This window comes from Peromyscus maniculatus, chromosome 15 (assembly GCF_049852395.1).
Source record: "Peromyscus maniculatus bairdii isolate BWxNUB_F1_BW_parent chromosome 15, HU_Pman_BW_mat_3.1, whole genome shotgun sequence".
NCBI classification, from domain to species: domain Eukaryota; kingdom Metazoa; phylum Chordata; class Mammalia; order Rodentia; family Cricetidae; genus Peromyscus; species Peromyscus maniculatus.
The window spans coordinates 45,965,703-45,981,369 of record NC_134866.1 but is presented as its reverse complement, the minus strand read 5'-3'; the positions used below and the strand labels follow the sequence as shown (position 1 = coordinate 45,981,369).

The 15,667-nt window shown below is 41.2% G+C and overlaps 1 protein-coding gene across 16 annotated transcripts in view; it reads left to right on the top strand.

Annotated features, from left to right (window-relative positions):
* The window catches only part of Pde4d (phosphodiesterase 4D), a 1,451,136-nt gene that overhangs the window by 1,186,042 nt on the left and 249,427 nt on the right, over positions 1-15,667 (top strand). The window contains exon 1 of one of the 16 annotated variants that reach the window (XM_016000212.3): positions 731-3,224. The exons of the other annotated variants lie outside the window; for them this stretch is intronic. Coding sequence (XP_015855698.1) covers positions 3,160-3,224 — 65 coding nt within the window. The 5' untranslated portion in view covers positions 731-3,159. Of the gene's footprint in view, positions 1-730; positions 3,225-15,667 lie in introns of those variants that run through there. 16 annotated transcript variants of the gene reach the window in all.

The following is a 15,667-nucleotide window of genomic DNA, read 5'->3' as shown; positions in this document are numbered from 1 at the left end:
TCAAATGTCTAAATAGTACTTTAGAATTTTTCATGAGGAAAAAAAATACCTTAAGATAGGAACAGGATTCAACAAAGAGAGCTAAGTGCCACTCTGTCTTATTTTAAAGCAGTCACTACCTTTAGTGTTAGTGGTAGAAGCCTAATTTTAAAAAAGAAACAAATCTCTACAGGCTTAAATGTATCACTCCTCCTTTATATACATCCCCCTCCCCTAAGACAGAGTTTCTCTGTGTAGCTTTGGAGCCTGTCCTGGAACTCGATCTGTAGACCAGGCTGGTTTCCAACTCAGAGATCCGCCTGGCTCTGCCTCCCTAATGCTGGGATTAAAGGCGAGCACCACCACCGCCCTCCCGGGCTATCACTTCTTTATAATGGCAGACTTGATGCGCCATTCCACAGAACTGCTTAGTTGCACGTGTTTTCGGATCCCTGGCTTTAGTCCCTGTTTCTGGGTGGGTGGGGAGGGTATGCATGTGTCCCTATGGGACTGGAACTCTGAGAAAGGTTGTCGGGCTCCAGGGTGAGTGTAGACACGTGAGTCACGTGTGCGTGCATGCTTCTTCTACAGCATGTGTGACAAAGACAGTGTGGCAGTGAAGTCACTAATCTCACTGGGACAGCATCCTCTCAGGGGAGCCAAGAACACGGGGGTGGGGGTGGGGGGGGTTACTTCTGGAGAGCTTAACACAGGGTGCTCAGGCGCTGTGCGGTCTAGTCACTGTTATCTTTGTCAACGACGGCCAGAAAATGTTTGGTAAACCTTACGACAAGGAAAATGGTTTTACAGATGAGGAGTAACTGTTTAATTCTACTTGAGTGGGAGCTTCCCCTTTTCTTAACCACTTTTACATTCCCAAAATAAATAAGGTAAACCTTCCAGAAACACCCCTCTCCCCCAGCACACACACACACATGACCAGTGACTTCCCTAGCTTCTGTGGAATTTCTAGAAGTATGTATTTAGGTAGGCTGCATGAACTACAGGAAAGTATGAGCAATACTCTGGACGTGGGGTCAGGAGTAAAAAGGCCCAAATGTCCTTGGACGGTACAGGAAAACTGAAAGGCTTATAGAGAGAAATACGTGGGGAACCGTTTACTGACATTTCCTTTAAGAAGCCTGAGAGTCTCCACAGAAGACAAAATCAAAATGCACGCTGAGGTGTGGCGGGCTTGTACTGTAAGAGTGGCCCCAGTCTCCACCGGACTTTGTTCTTCCTACATCCATTTTCCAAGCTGTTTGGGTGGGTCACAACCACACTCCAACATCCTGTCTCCAAATGCTAAATAAATACCAAGTTCACGTCATACTAGGGAGGCAACGCACGGCGAATGTCATTGAAGATTCAGGATGCTTATTTTCACTTGATAATTCACCTTCAACATAATTGAAGTTGGCACACCCAGAGGAACATGTATCCTTTGTGTAAATGTTCAGAGGGATGGACAAGGCCAGGGAACGTTCACTCTGTCACCAGCTGGAGCATCTGGAACCAGCTTACAGTGTAGCTACCATGATAGAAGAATATTCTTTTCTTAGTATTTTTAAATTTTAATTAAAATATAATTATAATATCCCCCTTCCCTTCTCTTTCTCCAACCCCTTCCAGGTTCCCCTTACTCCCTCTCAAAATCTTTTCCTTAGATTATTATTGTTACATATTTATAAACACAACTGTATGCAAACGCTACCTACTGATTCTATTCGGTGTGGCTTACTTCTCTGTATATGATCGCAGAGCTAACCACTTGCTATTATAGCACCAATTATTTCAGAGGCCCACCTGTGGGGCAGGTATGGATCTTGAAAACAGTAAAAGTTGAGCATGATACAAAGCTTCATACCTTACTGAAGGACTGCTGAGAATCACCCGACCTAAGCCTGCATATACAAATCAATGACATTTCCATGTCATTTTTTTTTTTTTTTTACAAAAATTAGGTTTAGAAAACAGCAAGAGTACACGTAGCTACTTTTCCACCAAGATTACATTGTATCTTTTTCAGTTTCAATACCCTAGCAGCACCTCATCCAAGGTAGCCTGCTCCCAGGATGCTGTGTTGAATTTCCAAGGGACAGTTCCCATCTCTACACTAACCTAAAGCGTGACTTTTTTTTTTTTTTAAATGTGATGGAAATGAATTTCTGAGAGGTCCTCAAATCCCCTCAACTTCGGTCCTGGAGAAAAATTTCAGTTTTCCATGTTCCCATGTGGTGCTTCCTTTGGTTTTCGATAAAGGAGAAGACTTCAAAAGCGAGGGGTGTGTGCCACAAAAAGGTGCTCAGGGAGGGAGCCTTTCCCTGAGTAACACAGGCGGCTGCTTTTCCAGCGGAGGGCATGGCTTTGAAAGTCTCCGGAGCTCTGCTGTCTGCGTGGCTGCTTTGCCCTCCTGCTTTCGGGATTCCGAGTTCCGCCCCTTGGCTTTGTAAGTCAGCAATTGACCAGGCCTGGTTGGGCGCTTTTTTTTTTCCCTTTCTCACTTCCCTGCGATGTTTTGAACTGCCTTCTCACAGACGTCATTCAGCCCTTGAGGAATAGTTTCTGCCTGGTGAGACTGGATGAGAGTTCTCATTCACAAAGACTTGCAGCCGCGTCCACAGGGGACACAGCGGAAATTGGCTTGGCAGGTACCTCGACCCACCCAGCCCACCGAGCCGACCTAGCTCTCCCCCTGCGAATCCCTTTTGCTCAGCGGAGGGAGAGCATTGTCCCCCGGCGGTTGGTCGCCCTGAAATGAAACTTCCTTGACAGCTCGCCCTCTGTGTGTCACCCGGCTGCCAGGCACTTTCTTTTTTCTACCTGAGTGAGTGCATGGGGGAAAACCTCTAAGTCTGTCGTCCTCCTCGTTATGGAAATGCAAAAAGGAAATTAAGTGACCCGTTCCCTGGACTGGCTTCCCTTGTGACCCAGATGGAGAAGCGATTCAAAATCCAGTTCCTCTGTTGGCAAGGCAGGCAGAGAAGGAACTCCCTTCGGAAGAGCCCGGGGCTTGGGCATGAAAGAAGAAAGCCCGCCTGCTGCCTGCAACACTGAGCTGAGGCAGGAGACAGCCTCCCTGGCCGTAGAGAACCTTCAAAGCCTTCTTTGTGGAAAGCTAGCTGATGTGCATTGATCAGAAGACTTGAACATTTTCCTTCTCCATCTCCCTTCTTCAAAATGAGCATTATTATGAAGCCGAGATCCAGGTCCACAAGTTCCCTGAGGACTACGGAAGCAGTTTGGTAAAGTGTCGTGTCCCCCCCCCTCCCTCCACCCCCATGCTTCCTTCTCCTTCTTCCCCTTCAAGTCTGACATAGTAATTGCTGATGAGGTGTGATGTGAAAGCTTTGAGGAAGAACCTAATTAATTGGCAGCTCTCTTATTCTTTATTTCTCTTCTTAACCTGTCTGTTCTATACCAAGAGGTGTGTGTGTGTGTGTGTGTGTGTGTGTGTGTGTGTGTGTGTGTGTGGTGTTTAACTCCTTGTGGACCATAGCAATTTATCAAATAGTAACTTTTAAGGGAGAGAAGAAACTGGTGGTTTTTAAAATGAAAGCTTGCCACTTCTCACCGTCTGACTTAGTGGTAGGTTAGAAATTATTAGAAAAATAATTTCTCTCAGCCTTTTTTGAGTCCTGCCAAGTTTGCCTTGGGTGCCAGCAAGGGTTAGGAATTAATGATGCTTGAGATCTTTCATGACTTATAGAAAAGCACCTGGATCATAAAACCATGTGGCTAAACCCATATCAAACTCTTTACCACTCAATCATCTTATCATTCTTTTTTATTAATATGCTTAGAGTAACATAAAAGTTTTACTTTAATGAAATGTAAGCCCATTTCAATTCAATCTAATGTGCATTCTGCTGTTTTTCTCTAATCTTAATTTGATAGGCTCTACACAGATGATGCTCAAAGAAATCTTCCCAATAAAGGTAGTTTTGTGACTAGAAGAGCTATTTATAGAGTTCTTTATGGCGACACCAGAGGAAAATATTATGGATTGTTTACACCAACCATTGTAAATGAACGATTCGGCTTCACTTCTTTGATGTAGAAACAATCACACTTAAATAAGTGAAGTAAAAGGAAAAATTAAGGTGGGGTCAGGCAGCCTGCGAAGTCTGGGGTGTATTATGTAAGCAAACAAACTCACATCTAAATATGAACTGTTTGCAGAGGAGAGCTGGCTTTTGTTTATGTGGGTGGCTAACTGTCCCCTGCCATGATGCTAGTGCTTGCCTGTAGACTGGAAACCAGAATGCCCCCACTCAGTATTGTATTTCTGTCAATTTTAATAAATTCCAGGAAAAAAAAAGAATTTAACTTTTGTAATGTTTCTCATCCCTTGTCAAAGAACACATTTCATAACTTTATGAGTTGATTGAACAGTTTTTAACTGGAGACATACTTGCAAGGTCCTTTTTTGGCAACCCCCCCCAACAAAATAATTACTGGGAAATGCATAAAATCCTTTTATAAATTTATTTAGCTAGTGTGAATCACTGACATAAGCTGCCAAATGCAAGTGGGTTTCACACATGTCTGATTTATATCCCAAATAAGTGGGGGGGAAGAAAGATCTCAGTTAAACAAATAGCATTGAGACTTATTTTTAGCTCCAGGGCTCAGTTGACAATAATTTATTTATTTCAATTGGCAGTAGTTTCTAGCACAGACAACCTTTGTGTCTCAGTGAGTGCCACAGACGTTTGGACCATAGCTATTCCATTAGGTTAAGTTGTATGACATAAATCAACACAGAGCACCACGATTCAAAACACACATTAAAATACTGACTTGTTAATGAATCTGTCCTTCCGTTTGGCTTTTAAAAATCTGCATCATGTTGCTGCCGAAGTGATTTTTGTATAATGACTAAATGTCACTCTAATGCTACTGATCCCTAGATATAACTGTGTCCTGCAGAAACATCTCTAGTTAAGCTTACATCCAACTGAAGGATAATGGTTAACTGTTTGGATATATCATTGTATACTTCAAATAATTTGGACTGCGAGTGTTATAGACTATAAACATAATTCTACCATTCTACACACACACACACACACACACACACACACACACTCACTCACACGCACACATGTACACATACTCATGCTCCAGTACCTAAAATTTGACACCTCTCTCTATACCTCTCCACCAGCCTTGTTGAGCTTAGCTGAACATGTTGGTATTCTAGCTCCTCAGCCATCTTGTCCTTTTACAATTGAGTTTTCATGAAAGAAACCTGTTAATTTACCTTTTATCCTTTTTCCATTCCAATTGTTATTGTTGTTGTTGTTCTTTTGGAAGATCATCTATTTATTTCTCCATCTTGCTTTGGTTACATAAACCTATTTTCTGTTTCATTGGCCCACTTTCTGCAAATCATCTGCCTACTTTCTCCATGAATGTCCAAAACCCAAACACTATCCTTAGAGGGTTTTTAACCTATCTTAAGCAAGTATCCAGCGCTTCAGACAACTTCCTGTTGGTCTTTTCCTATCTGCTGCTCTCCATGTGTACTGTAACAGGCCATCTACTCTCACCTGCCTTAATCAGACCTATGGTGCAGTCACGTGATTGCATAATAAATTCACAATATTTCACACTCTCCTTCTTATGCTATTTACCGAAAAGGTCAATCTTTGTTATAATTAAAACTTCATAAATTTAAAAAAAAACATGAAATTATTCTGTTTGTGTTCTTGTAATATATGTAATTTATGTCTAGTAAGAACCAGTGCTCTTAACCAGTGAACCATCTCTCCAGCCACCAAACGTGGCATTTCACTTCCATAAATATTTGAACTTTACATGTTGATTTACTTCATAGCTACCTAACAAACTATGATTTCATTCCTTGAAACTGTTATAGTAGTTATTTATATTCCAGGAATATTTATTAGTTTAATTAAGGTGTGTGATTCAGTTTAAGTAAAAGAACCAAACTATTTTTATGTTTGAATAATAAGGACTGCTTATTCATTCAATTACTGTTTATTGAGTACTCACTACACACCATGTTCCAGCAGGAAATGACTATGGCACAGATTCTCAAACATTTCTTTAACACTTTTATAGCATGAGTTGAGAAAACTTTGATATATGTACTTTGTTGTTCTCATAAATCTAATAAAAATAGTAAGTTTATTGGTAGGGCTTTGTTTGCATTTCCTGTTGTTTCAGTATTAACATTCAGTCTTCAAATTCTATGTAATAAAATATGACATTTCCTTTTTTAATATTTATTTATTCTTATGTGCATTCATGTTTTGCGCAGGCACAACATGAGTTTATGTCTGTGTGATGGTGCCAGGTCTCTTGAAACTGGAGTTACAGACAGGGACAGTTGTGAGCTGTCATGTGGGTATTGGGAATTGAACCCAGATCCTCTGGAAGAGCAACCAGTGCTCTTAACCAATGAGCCATCTCTCCAGTCACTAAACATAGCATTTTACTTCCATAAATATTTGAACTTTGCATGTCTCAAATGTTGATTTACTTCATAGCTACCTAGCACACTATGATTTCATTCCTCGAAACTGTTATAGTACTTATCATTTATAAGCATATTCCAGTAATATTTATTAATTTAATTACAATGTGTGATTCAGTTTAAGTAAAAGAACCAAACTATTAATTAGCCTTTAAAATATAAGTAACCTTTTGTAAACAAAATCACCTTTGTTCTTTCCCAGCCCTCAGAACCCTCAGTGTCCAGTCATCACTGATTATAATTAAGATCATTGGGTAATCTAGAGGAAGAGCTGCAATCCTTAAACATGACTGCAGCTTTTGTGAAATAAATTTTGAGCTGATTATTGAACATATAAAATTCTATGCACAGGGAGAAAGAGCCTGGATGCCGTATTCCAACATTTTGGTAGTGGTTATTTTATAGAGTAAAAGTGATAGGAACGGGAGTCTGGAGATTGCAGGCTTTTCGTTGTAATTCTGTCATGCATGGTCTCATTTTCATGGGGAAAATATCAGTCATGAAACTTGCATTAACAATGTGATTCTGTATTCAAACAAACTAAAGTACACACACACACACACACACACACACACACGCACGCACGCACGCACGCACGCACGCACGCGCGCACGCGCACATGACCAATTTCCCCAGGATCCAAAATTGGTAAGCATCCCAATAAAGAACTGATAAAATCTTCTGAACCATGTCACAGCTCAGACCAATAAATGGTTGCACTCTGGTTTTTTATTAGCTCTCTTCTCCAAAGGTCATAAAATTTCAGGCGGGTTGAACACTTATTTTGGCTTTAAGGCCACAGTAAAAAAGCATTTGCTTAGACATGCATGACTAGTTTTATAATTGAGTATTTTAAAAGAAAAGAGATGTAACATCTCCCACTAATATGTTGATGGAAAAATTACGTATAACCCCCTAGCTCATCCTCATTCCCTCTTGTTTCAATTTCACTCACATATTGTACATAGTTGCAAATACTATTACTGTCCTCTGCTTAATAATTTAACAGATAACGGGGGTTCTATTTCTTTAATAATACTACTTCTAGCTTCCATTTTATGGAGGGCCTTTAATGAATGAGAACACTGTAGAAATTAACATATAAAATATTATAAGCCATTGAAAGGAGGGAGTTGGTCTATCTGGAGTCTACAGATGAGAATGATTTGGGCAAGGCCCCGTAACTAGCAGTTGCCCGAGAAGAACCCAAATGTGTCCATTTGAAAGATAATGTTCTCTTCAAGTCAGTAGGTTGCTTCTCTCTACTGTCTGTATAATTAGCATTTTTAGTGACTACAAAATTGGCCATCTGGTGAGTACAGCTAAAAGCACCACAAGCTGTAGAAGTTTTCTTCTTAAAAGTATGGTAGCTGATGTGTTCGAGCCTGAGTGTTATAAACTGAAAGATTTTTGTAGTTACATCATTTAGGTTGTTATATTCTCTGTGGCTATGTATAAGGTCGCCTGGGTCTTACCCAGGGGAATACTGAGCCTAAGATCATCCTTCTGGTTGTACCAGAAAGTTTAATTCTGTTCTGGGCAAGCTCGGGGAGGGGGGGGGGGGCAATGTCTGAGACAGTGGGAAGTTTCACACTGTTAAATGTTGGCTTTCAGAGGTATATTATCTCCCCGTCTGGATCTTGTATTTTAGAAACTTTGTGAATGGGATAATAGACGGAATTTGCACACTTAGTATAATTCCAACCTACAAATGATTTGCTTGAGTGACAGGTGTCGAAGTGTTTTGCTGTTTTGGCCATGTGGTGCATGTGTTTAATCCAATTACTTCTATTAATAGAGTATCTGTATTGGAGCAGGCCTAGAGATGTACTACTTTTAGAAGTGATTGGGACGCCTTGAATGTTGTTTAAAACGTAACAAGAGAGCATGAAACACATTGCAGATGCATTTGCCTTTTTAATGTCATAAATTGAGAGATTTTTCTGAAAATAAACCTTTTCCCATTCTGCTTCTAACATGGACTACATGTTAGAAACCATTTGGTCCCTTTGTAACTTGGTCCATTCACCTACCAAATGAAAGGGGTGGGTAAGCCAGCCAGCAGCTTTCAGACATGTACTTTCAGTACAATGTCCTTTACACATGAAATGTGACTTGACTAAGCAAATGTGTGTATTTGAAAGGAAAAATGTTCATATGTGTGTGCGTTAGATGTATAGCTACATATTTTAAAAGCATCATATGGATGATGCATATAAGTAAAAGCACTCACAAGAGAGAAAACAAAAGAAAGGGTGTGGATTTGGGTGGGTGAGGAAGTGGGGAGGAGCCTGGAGGAGCTGGGGGAGGGGAATTGTAATCAGAATATGTTATATGAAAAAAAGATATTTTCAATTAAGAAAGAAATTGTTTTAAAAACAACAACAACAAACTGGACAATAAGTTTGTGTCTTTGCTCCCTTCTAAACACTCACCTATCTTGGAACACTTTTTCTTTTAGAATTTCATATGTGAGTGCAATTTTCATCACATTCCCTTCTATTCCCGCCCCCCACTCCCCCACTCCCCCACCCCTCCACACATATATCCTCCCTCAAGTTCATGTCAGGTGGCTCATCCAAGAACTGACTTGCTCTCAGCAGCCACACTGCCTGTAGTTTAGGGCATGCCCCTCGATGAAGAGTCCAGCACGTCTGAAGAGTCCTGGGGTCCCACAGAATGTTGTTTGGACCCACTAAGCTAAGAACTCTGAACTCCATTACAGTTATTGACTCTGCAACACTGCCTTAACCCTAGAAAGTCATTTGATTTGTATGTTCTGGGCCCTGTGAACTGGGATGAACTCACTCTGCCTTGCAAGACCTTAGAGTCATAGACACATCGCACAAGAAACCACAGAAGAGTTAGTTAGAGATGCAATATTTAAGACCTGTGTTATTTCATGTCTCTGTTTGGCAAGTTTACTTTAGACTTGTCGGGAGATGAGACTATCATTGCTCATTAGAACTGTGTGTGACTGACAGGGTCAGGAACTGATCCTGGTGATTGGTAAGGAAATGCTGAATTAGAATGTTTCTGAAGAAGGTACGTCTTCAGTCTGGCTATTGCAGCTGAGCTTGGCCACACTTCTTCTACCTTACTCTACAAATCAAGTTCCTAGTAAACAGCACCTCATGCAGTTCCTTCCTCAAGCACCTGCATTCATGAAACAGCTCTTGTCATGTGTGTAGTATCACTTAGGCCCAACTGGAACTCTTTTCTTCCCTATTGACCTGTGGGTATGATGGACCCTGTGACTAAAAATTGCCTTTATCAGAACTAAAGGAATAGCTTGCATGTTAGTCCCTCTGGCAGTCCCTCCAATCATAGCATGGGATTTATTGCAACAGCAGGTGTTGGGGCATGAATGTAATCATGAAATTAGGATGGTTACTCCTGGGCCCACCCAACTGGTGCTTATAAGATTAAGCAAAAGAGGACAAGGCTGCAGATGAAGGTCTGCGTGTTTTCACTTACCTCTTAGAAAGTTGCCTGAGAGACATGCATAGATCTTCTGGGTGATAGTAATGTTGAACACACAGAGATCATGAAGTCTGCAAATAACAAGAACAATAGTGCCCTGGAGATGCTCAAATGAGCTAGAAAGGAAGACAGTCACAAAGAAAATACAAAGAGGTACATGCCTGTGACCCAGAATTCAAGAGACTGAGGCAGGAGGATAGGACATTTTAAAGTCAGTCTGGACTACATAGGAAGACCTTGTCCAAGAAGGGGGGAGAAGGAGGGAGAACAGGGAAAGAGGGAGAGAGGGGAGAAAGAGGAAAGAAAAGTTCATATTACTTAGTCAATACATAGGGGATGAAGATGATACTTGAGTCAGTTGTTCTATTTCTTGGCTTGTGAGATGGCTCATCAGTTAAGGATGTTAGCTGCCAAGCCTGATGACCCAAGTTCAGTCCCAGTACCCACAGGTTGAAGACAGAGAACCAATTGTTCTCTGACCTCTGTACACATGCTATAGCAGTCATAAGCTTATACATCCTAAATAAGCAAATATAAAAGGAAAGAAAAAAAAAAAACAACTGTCTCTCTAGGGATAAGGGACTAGAGGAAGGGCTGAGGCACCATGTGGCCACGAAGACCGGGCTCTAGGATGAGGTACTGTTTAATGTAACTGTCAAGATAACTAACAGAGACTGTACCTGAGATATACCTCTGCTGCCCAAGTACCTGTCTGTGTAGTCAGGTATAGCATAAACTAGGAAGAACTTCAAAAGAATGGTGATTGGGGAGAACTAAAGGACTTGTGGGGACAGTTTCTTAGCACAACAGGGGAGACATAAATTCCAAGTAACTGACAACTGACTCCCAGCTTCCCGAGTGATTGGCCTTCTACCCTTCTATTCTGTTTAATCACACAACTGACAGATAAGCCGCCATATGCACACATTCGGTAAAAACCCTCCTGTTTCTCTATCACACTTCAAAGAATACAAGAAATTAGAAGATAGTTAGAACACACACACACACACACACACACTCCTGATGTTTTGGGTTGTTTGGTTGGCTAGTTAGTCTGTTGACTTTTCTCTTCTTAGATAAGATCGCACTATGTAACTTAGGCTGTCCTTGAATTGTTATATGGCTCAGACTGGCCTCAAATTCACATCCTTTTTCCTCATTCTTCTGAGTGCTGGGATGAGAGGGCTGACCGACACTCCCACTCTTGTCTCCATGTTTTCAACCCACAGGACCAGCAGGCTTTGTTTATACCCAATACTACCACTCTCCCTGCTTAAATGTTAACCTGTGGTTATCAGCAGGTAGAAAGACCGATAAGGAGGGTCTCTTCTCTGGCATTTGAAAGTTGATGTTCCTCGCCTCTTCTCATTCTGTATTTTAAAATATTCCTTCTGAATTGTAAATGACACCGGTGTGATTCACTAAATGCCTCATTAGATGTAATTTCTGTATATGATTGTTTTCATACTTCCTAGATAAGACTGCCCCCATTGTACCCAATTTTTCCTCGAGTTTCAAATACATCTGAGGTGAGTCATTCAATCCCATGTAATTAATTGATGCGAAGCATTCATGTATATGTAAAATCCAGAAGACTAAAATTCCAAATATCCATGATATCACCCCACTACAGCGTGGCACAGAACTTACTCTTTGTATCAAGGAGTTTACAGAATGCCATTTTACTTAGAACAAGTCACTGTAAAATATGTCATGTTGCAGCCAGTGGCATTCTAACGTCTCATAAGCCTCTGTAATATTTTCTCTGCTGCTGCGACTTTGTTCCAGAACAGCAGGGACCTGACCTATGGCTGCATCACCAGCCAGCTTTGGACCGTGGTTCCCAAGTCTACTATAGCCATTGCATGGGGACCAAGGAAGGTTGATAGCCACAGTGTCCCGAGCATCTGCTACTTGTCCGACTTTAAACTCGGTGCCGTCACACTGGAGCTGTGCCGGGTAAAACTGGAGCTGCAGAGCTGCAGAGCTAATAAAAAATCACACAGCGGCAGGAAAACCCTGCTCAGTCTAACGTTAAACCTTCCCCGTGGTTTCTGCTGTGGCCCTGGCTGGCCTGTTTTCCCTCAAGATCTACACTTGATCTATATCTGATGTTCCTTGGTGGTGTTAAGAAAAAGTGCTCAGCAAGCTGCTGCTTAGTCTCCCCTTCTGCCTTTTATGGAATTTCAAGTGTCTCCTGTTAGCATGTGCATCTGAGAACGTGTTTCCTTTTTTCTGCTTATTTGACAGTCTTTTCTCCCAAGTTTTACACCCAGCCCTTCCACCAGGGACCCTAGAGAGGCGTAAGAAATAGAACATGGGCTTTGACACAGCGCCATCCCTTAGAGAGCTGGCCAGTTCCTCCCGACTCACTCCACTCATTGACCCTCCCACTCTGGCCAGACTATAAATTGCACTGTTTTCTTCCTCTCTGGCATGGGACCAGTTTGGAGAACCATAAACTCTTTTAAATAAATGGGACCACAGAGCATAACCTATAATCCATTTCTCCCCACCCCTAGCCCCAGCTAGCCGCTGGCAATGTTTTGTTAGTCTTTAGCATTTCTGGTCAAGGGAGATCAAGAAAAGCTGTTAGAACCAACAGCACCGCTGAAATAGTAAATGGGTTTGTCAGAGAAAAAAAAATTAAACTCTAAAATGTGTTTTGAAATGAAATAGGGATCTGGAAACTAATCGACTTCAGGACAATGTATGAAGCTGAATTTTACTATTATTTGTCATTGACTTTAATGTAATCTAAGACTTGCACTTAGAGCTGTGAAATTGACCTGTGCCATACTTCAAGCATAACTTCTTTTTAAATTACATCTCTCTCTCTCTCTCTCTCTCTCTCTCTCTCTCTCTCTCTCTCTCTCTCTCTCTCTCTCTCTCTCTCGTATGTGAGTGTGCAAAAGCACATGCCACATCACATGTGTGGAAGTTAGAGGACAACTCATAGGAATTGAATCTTACCTTCCATCATGTAGATCCTAAGGATTGAACTCAGGTCACCTTGGCAGCAAGTACCTTCATCTGCTGAACCAACATACTAGTTCTCATAGCTTCCTAAAACTGGGAGTTGTAGAGACCAAGGCCTCAGCAATCCTCTCAAAGTAGATATCATTTCACCCTACTATAGGAACTGAACTCTGATCATTAAATTTTTGCAAGTTATAACAGCTAAGCAATTTATGTCTTGAAATTCTAAATTTATTTCTCTCCTAATATATCTTCTAATTTTTTGTTTATTTATTGTTTTTAGTTTGAGATAGGGCATCACTATGTAGCCCTAGCTGGTCTGGAACTCACTATGTAGATCTGGCATGAAGGGAACTCCCAAAGATCGATCTTTGTCTGCCTCCTGAATGTGTGCCAACAATCATAGATACTTTTGTTTGTTTGTTTATTTGTTTTGTTTTTGTTTTTTGCAAGACAGGATTTCTCCACGTAGCAGCCTTGGCTATCCTGGAACTCTCTCTGTAGACAAGGCTGGCCTTGAACTCACAGAGATCCTCCTGTCCCTGCCTCCCGAGAGTGTTGGGATTAAAGGCGTACAACACCACCACCCCACCAGTCCTGGATTCTTAACATACTCTTGTCAGAAGCAAATGTGGCCACTTATCTTGACTGAGTGCTTATTGTGTGCCTGCAATCTTCGGTATTTGTAAGAATAACCCCATGAAGCCCTCCTGGAAAATCTGATGACATGTCTTCATTTTACTCCTTGTATTACAGAAGAGGAAGCCAAGGGCAACTAGGGTCACTCAGCTGAACTTATGTGGCATACAAAAGAATTCCCGGCATCGTATGCTTTTCTAAAAAACTAAGTGAGCTACTTTAAGGTTACTTTTTAATTATTTTAAACAGTTTCCTCCACTCATATAATAAATTTTAGTCAGTTTCTCCTTCTAGTCCCTTCTCTCCTCTACCTTCCTCTCTCATAGAAGCTTTCTTCTAAGCAAGTCCCCTCCTACTTTCACACCTTCTGGGTGTGTGATGCCTTGAGTCCAGAATTCCCTGGCTGAGTGTGTGGGGGAGGCTATTTACTGGCACAAGGGCAGCTTACCCATCACTGAAGAAAATGATTCCCTTTCCTTCAACATACGCTTTTTAAGATTCTACAACATTGCCTTTTAACAATGATCTCTCTGTTAGCACATTAAATAAGCCATGCCTACAGTGTTCAACATGGGGCTGGCTTCTTGAACGTGCCCAGGAAATGATATAGTAGGCACTTTCCAAACTTATGAATTGATGTGACTTGTTGAATGAACTAGAGCTCTACCTTTGAAAACTGGTTTAGTCCACTAAGGCTCCTTTTCCCTGAGACATTCTTCTTGGACACATCTCACCAAAAAGAACTTCCGCAGAGAAAGCGAATCTGGATAAATCATATTCAACAATGGGATTGCAGGAAGACACTCCTGTGTGAGGTGAGGCCAATGAGGCCAAGATGGCATTAAGAAATGGTCAATTAGAAGTCCAAGTGCCTATGTCTTAGCTACAAACCGGCTAGAGTCCTCTGGGAGGGAAGCCCTACGTAAGTGTTCAAACTGGCAGAAATGTCTCAGGGTCCGGGCATTGTCCCTTGTGTGTCCATGAAAGAATTTGCTGTTGGGGCTGTGTGATGGCTGAGTTCTTCAGTAATGACACTGCCAGGATACCGTAGCTTGTCTAAACATGATTCTAAAATGCATTCTGGGTTGTGTAGTTTGCAGCTCTGTGAATCAGTTATTCACACAGATTTTTCATTCATAAATTAGTAGGCATAGATCCCCATCTTACAGGCCATTCGCAGATCATCATTCATAGATCTATAGCCGAGTCTCCCTACCAGATCACAGTCTGGGCAGGATTCCTCTTTAGTTACCCTTTCATTCAAGCCTCTTTCTCTGTCTCTTTGAAAAACACATGGGGCAAAATATGTGAGATCTACTTAGGACTGTCTCTAAAGTCCAGGGTGTCACTTCAATATGAGGTCTGCAGCTATCAAGACTCAAGATGGCAAAAAGGCAGTAAGTACTAAGAGCAGGAAATTGCTATCTTACAGTCTCTAATGTCTACTTATTATGAATAATTACTAAAAGTGTAAAACCATTGCTATGTCATGATTAACAAGTTGGGTTAGGAATTCTAATTGAGGGCAGAGTTGACTACCTCCAAAGAAAAAGGAATCACAGGCGATACCCTATTGTTTAAAACCAAGATGGCTGACTTTGATCATGCCTGGGTAGCTTGTCATAATTAGTGATAGTTGTTTGGAATGATGTACTGAGAGCTGCAGTGAGCTCCGAGAACAAGTGTTGGTCATTACTTGGTGATATCTGCCTATGGAAAGGGTGCTGTTTGGCTACTTGTCATTTAAATGGTCCTGACTTGTACAAACTCTTAAATTTGCATGCAGATAAAGCTCCTCTGGTGAAAACATCTCAAACATCATATACCTGTGGTTTGTGTGACAGTGTTTTGATTAGCTCTCTCCTATTCTAGATGTATATTAAAAATGTGTAAAATCTTTTTGGACATTGTAAAACAAAAAGGGAAATGTAATTCTTATTAACAGAAGCCCCATCTGTAATCCCATCTCGTGCTAAAAGTAGTCTTAATAGGAACTAGAAACCCACTATTGTATACTCCTTACTATAGGTGACACTCATTGTGATGTCAAAAATCACAAGTGTTAATTCCCTGCATATTGTA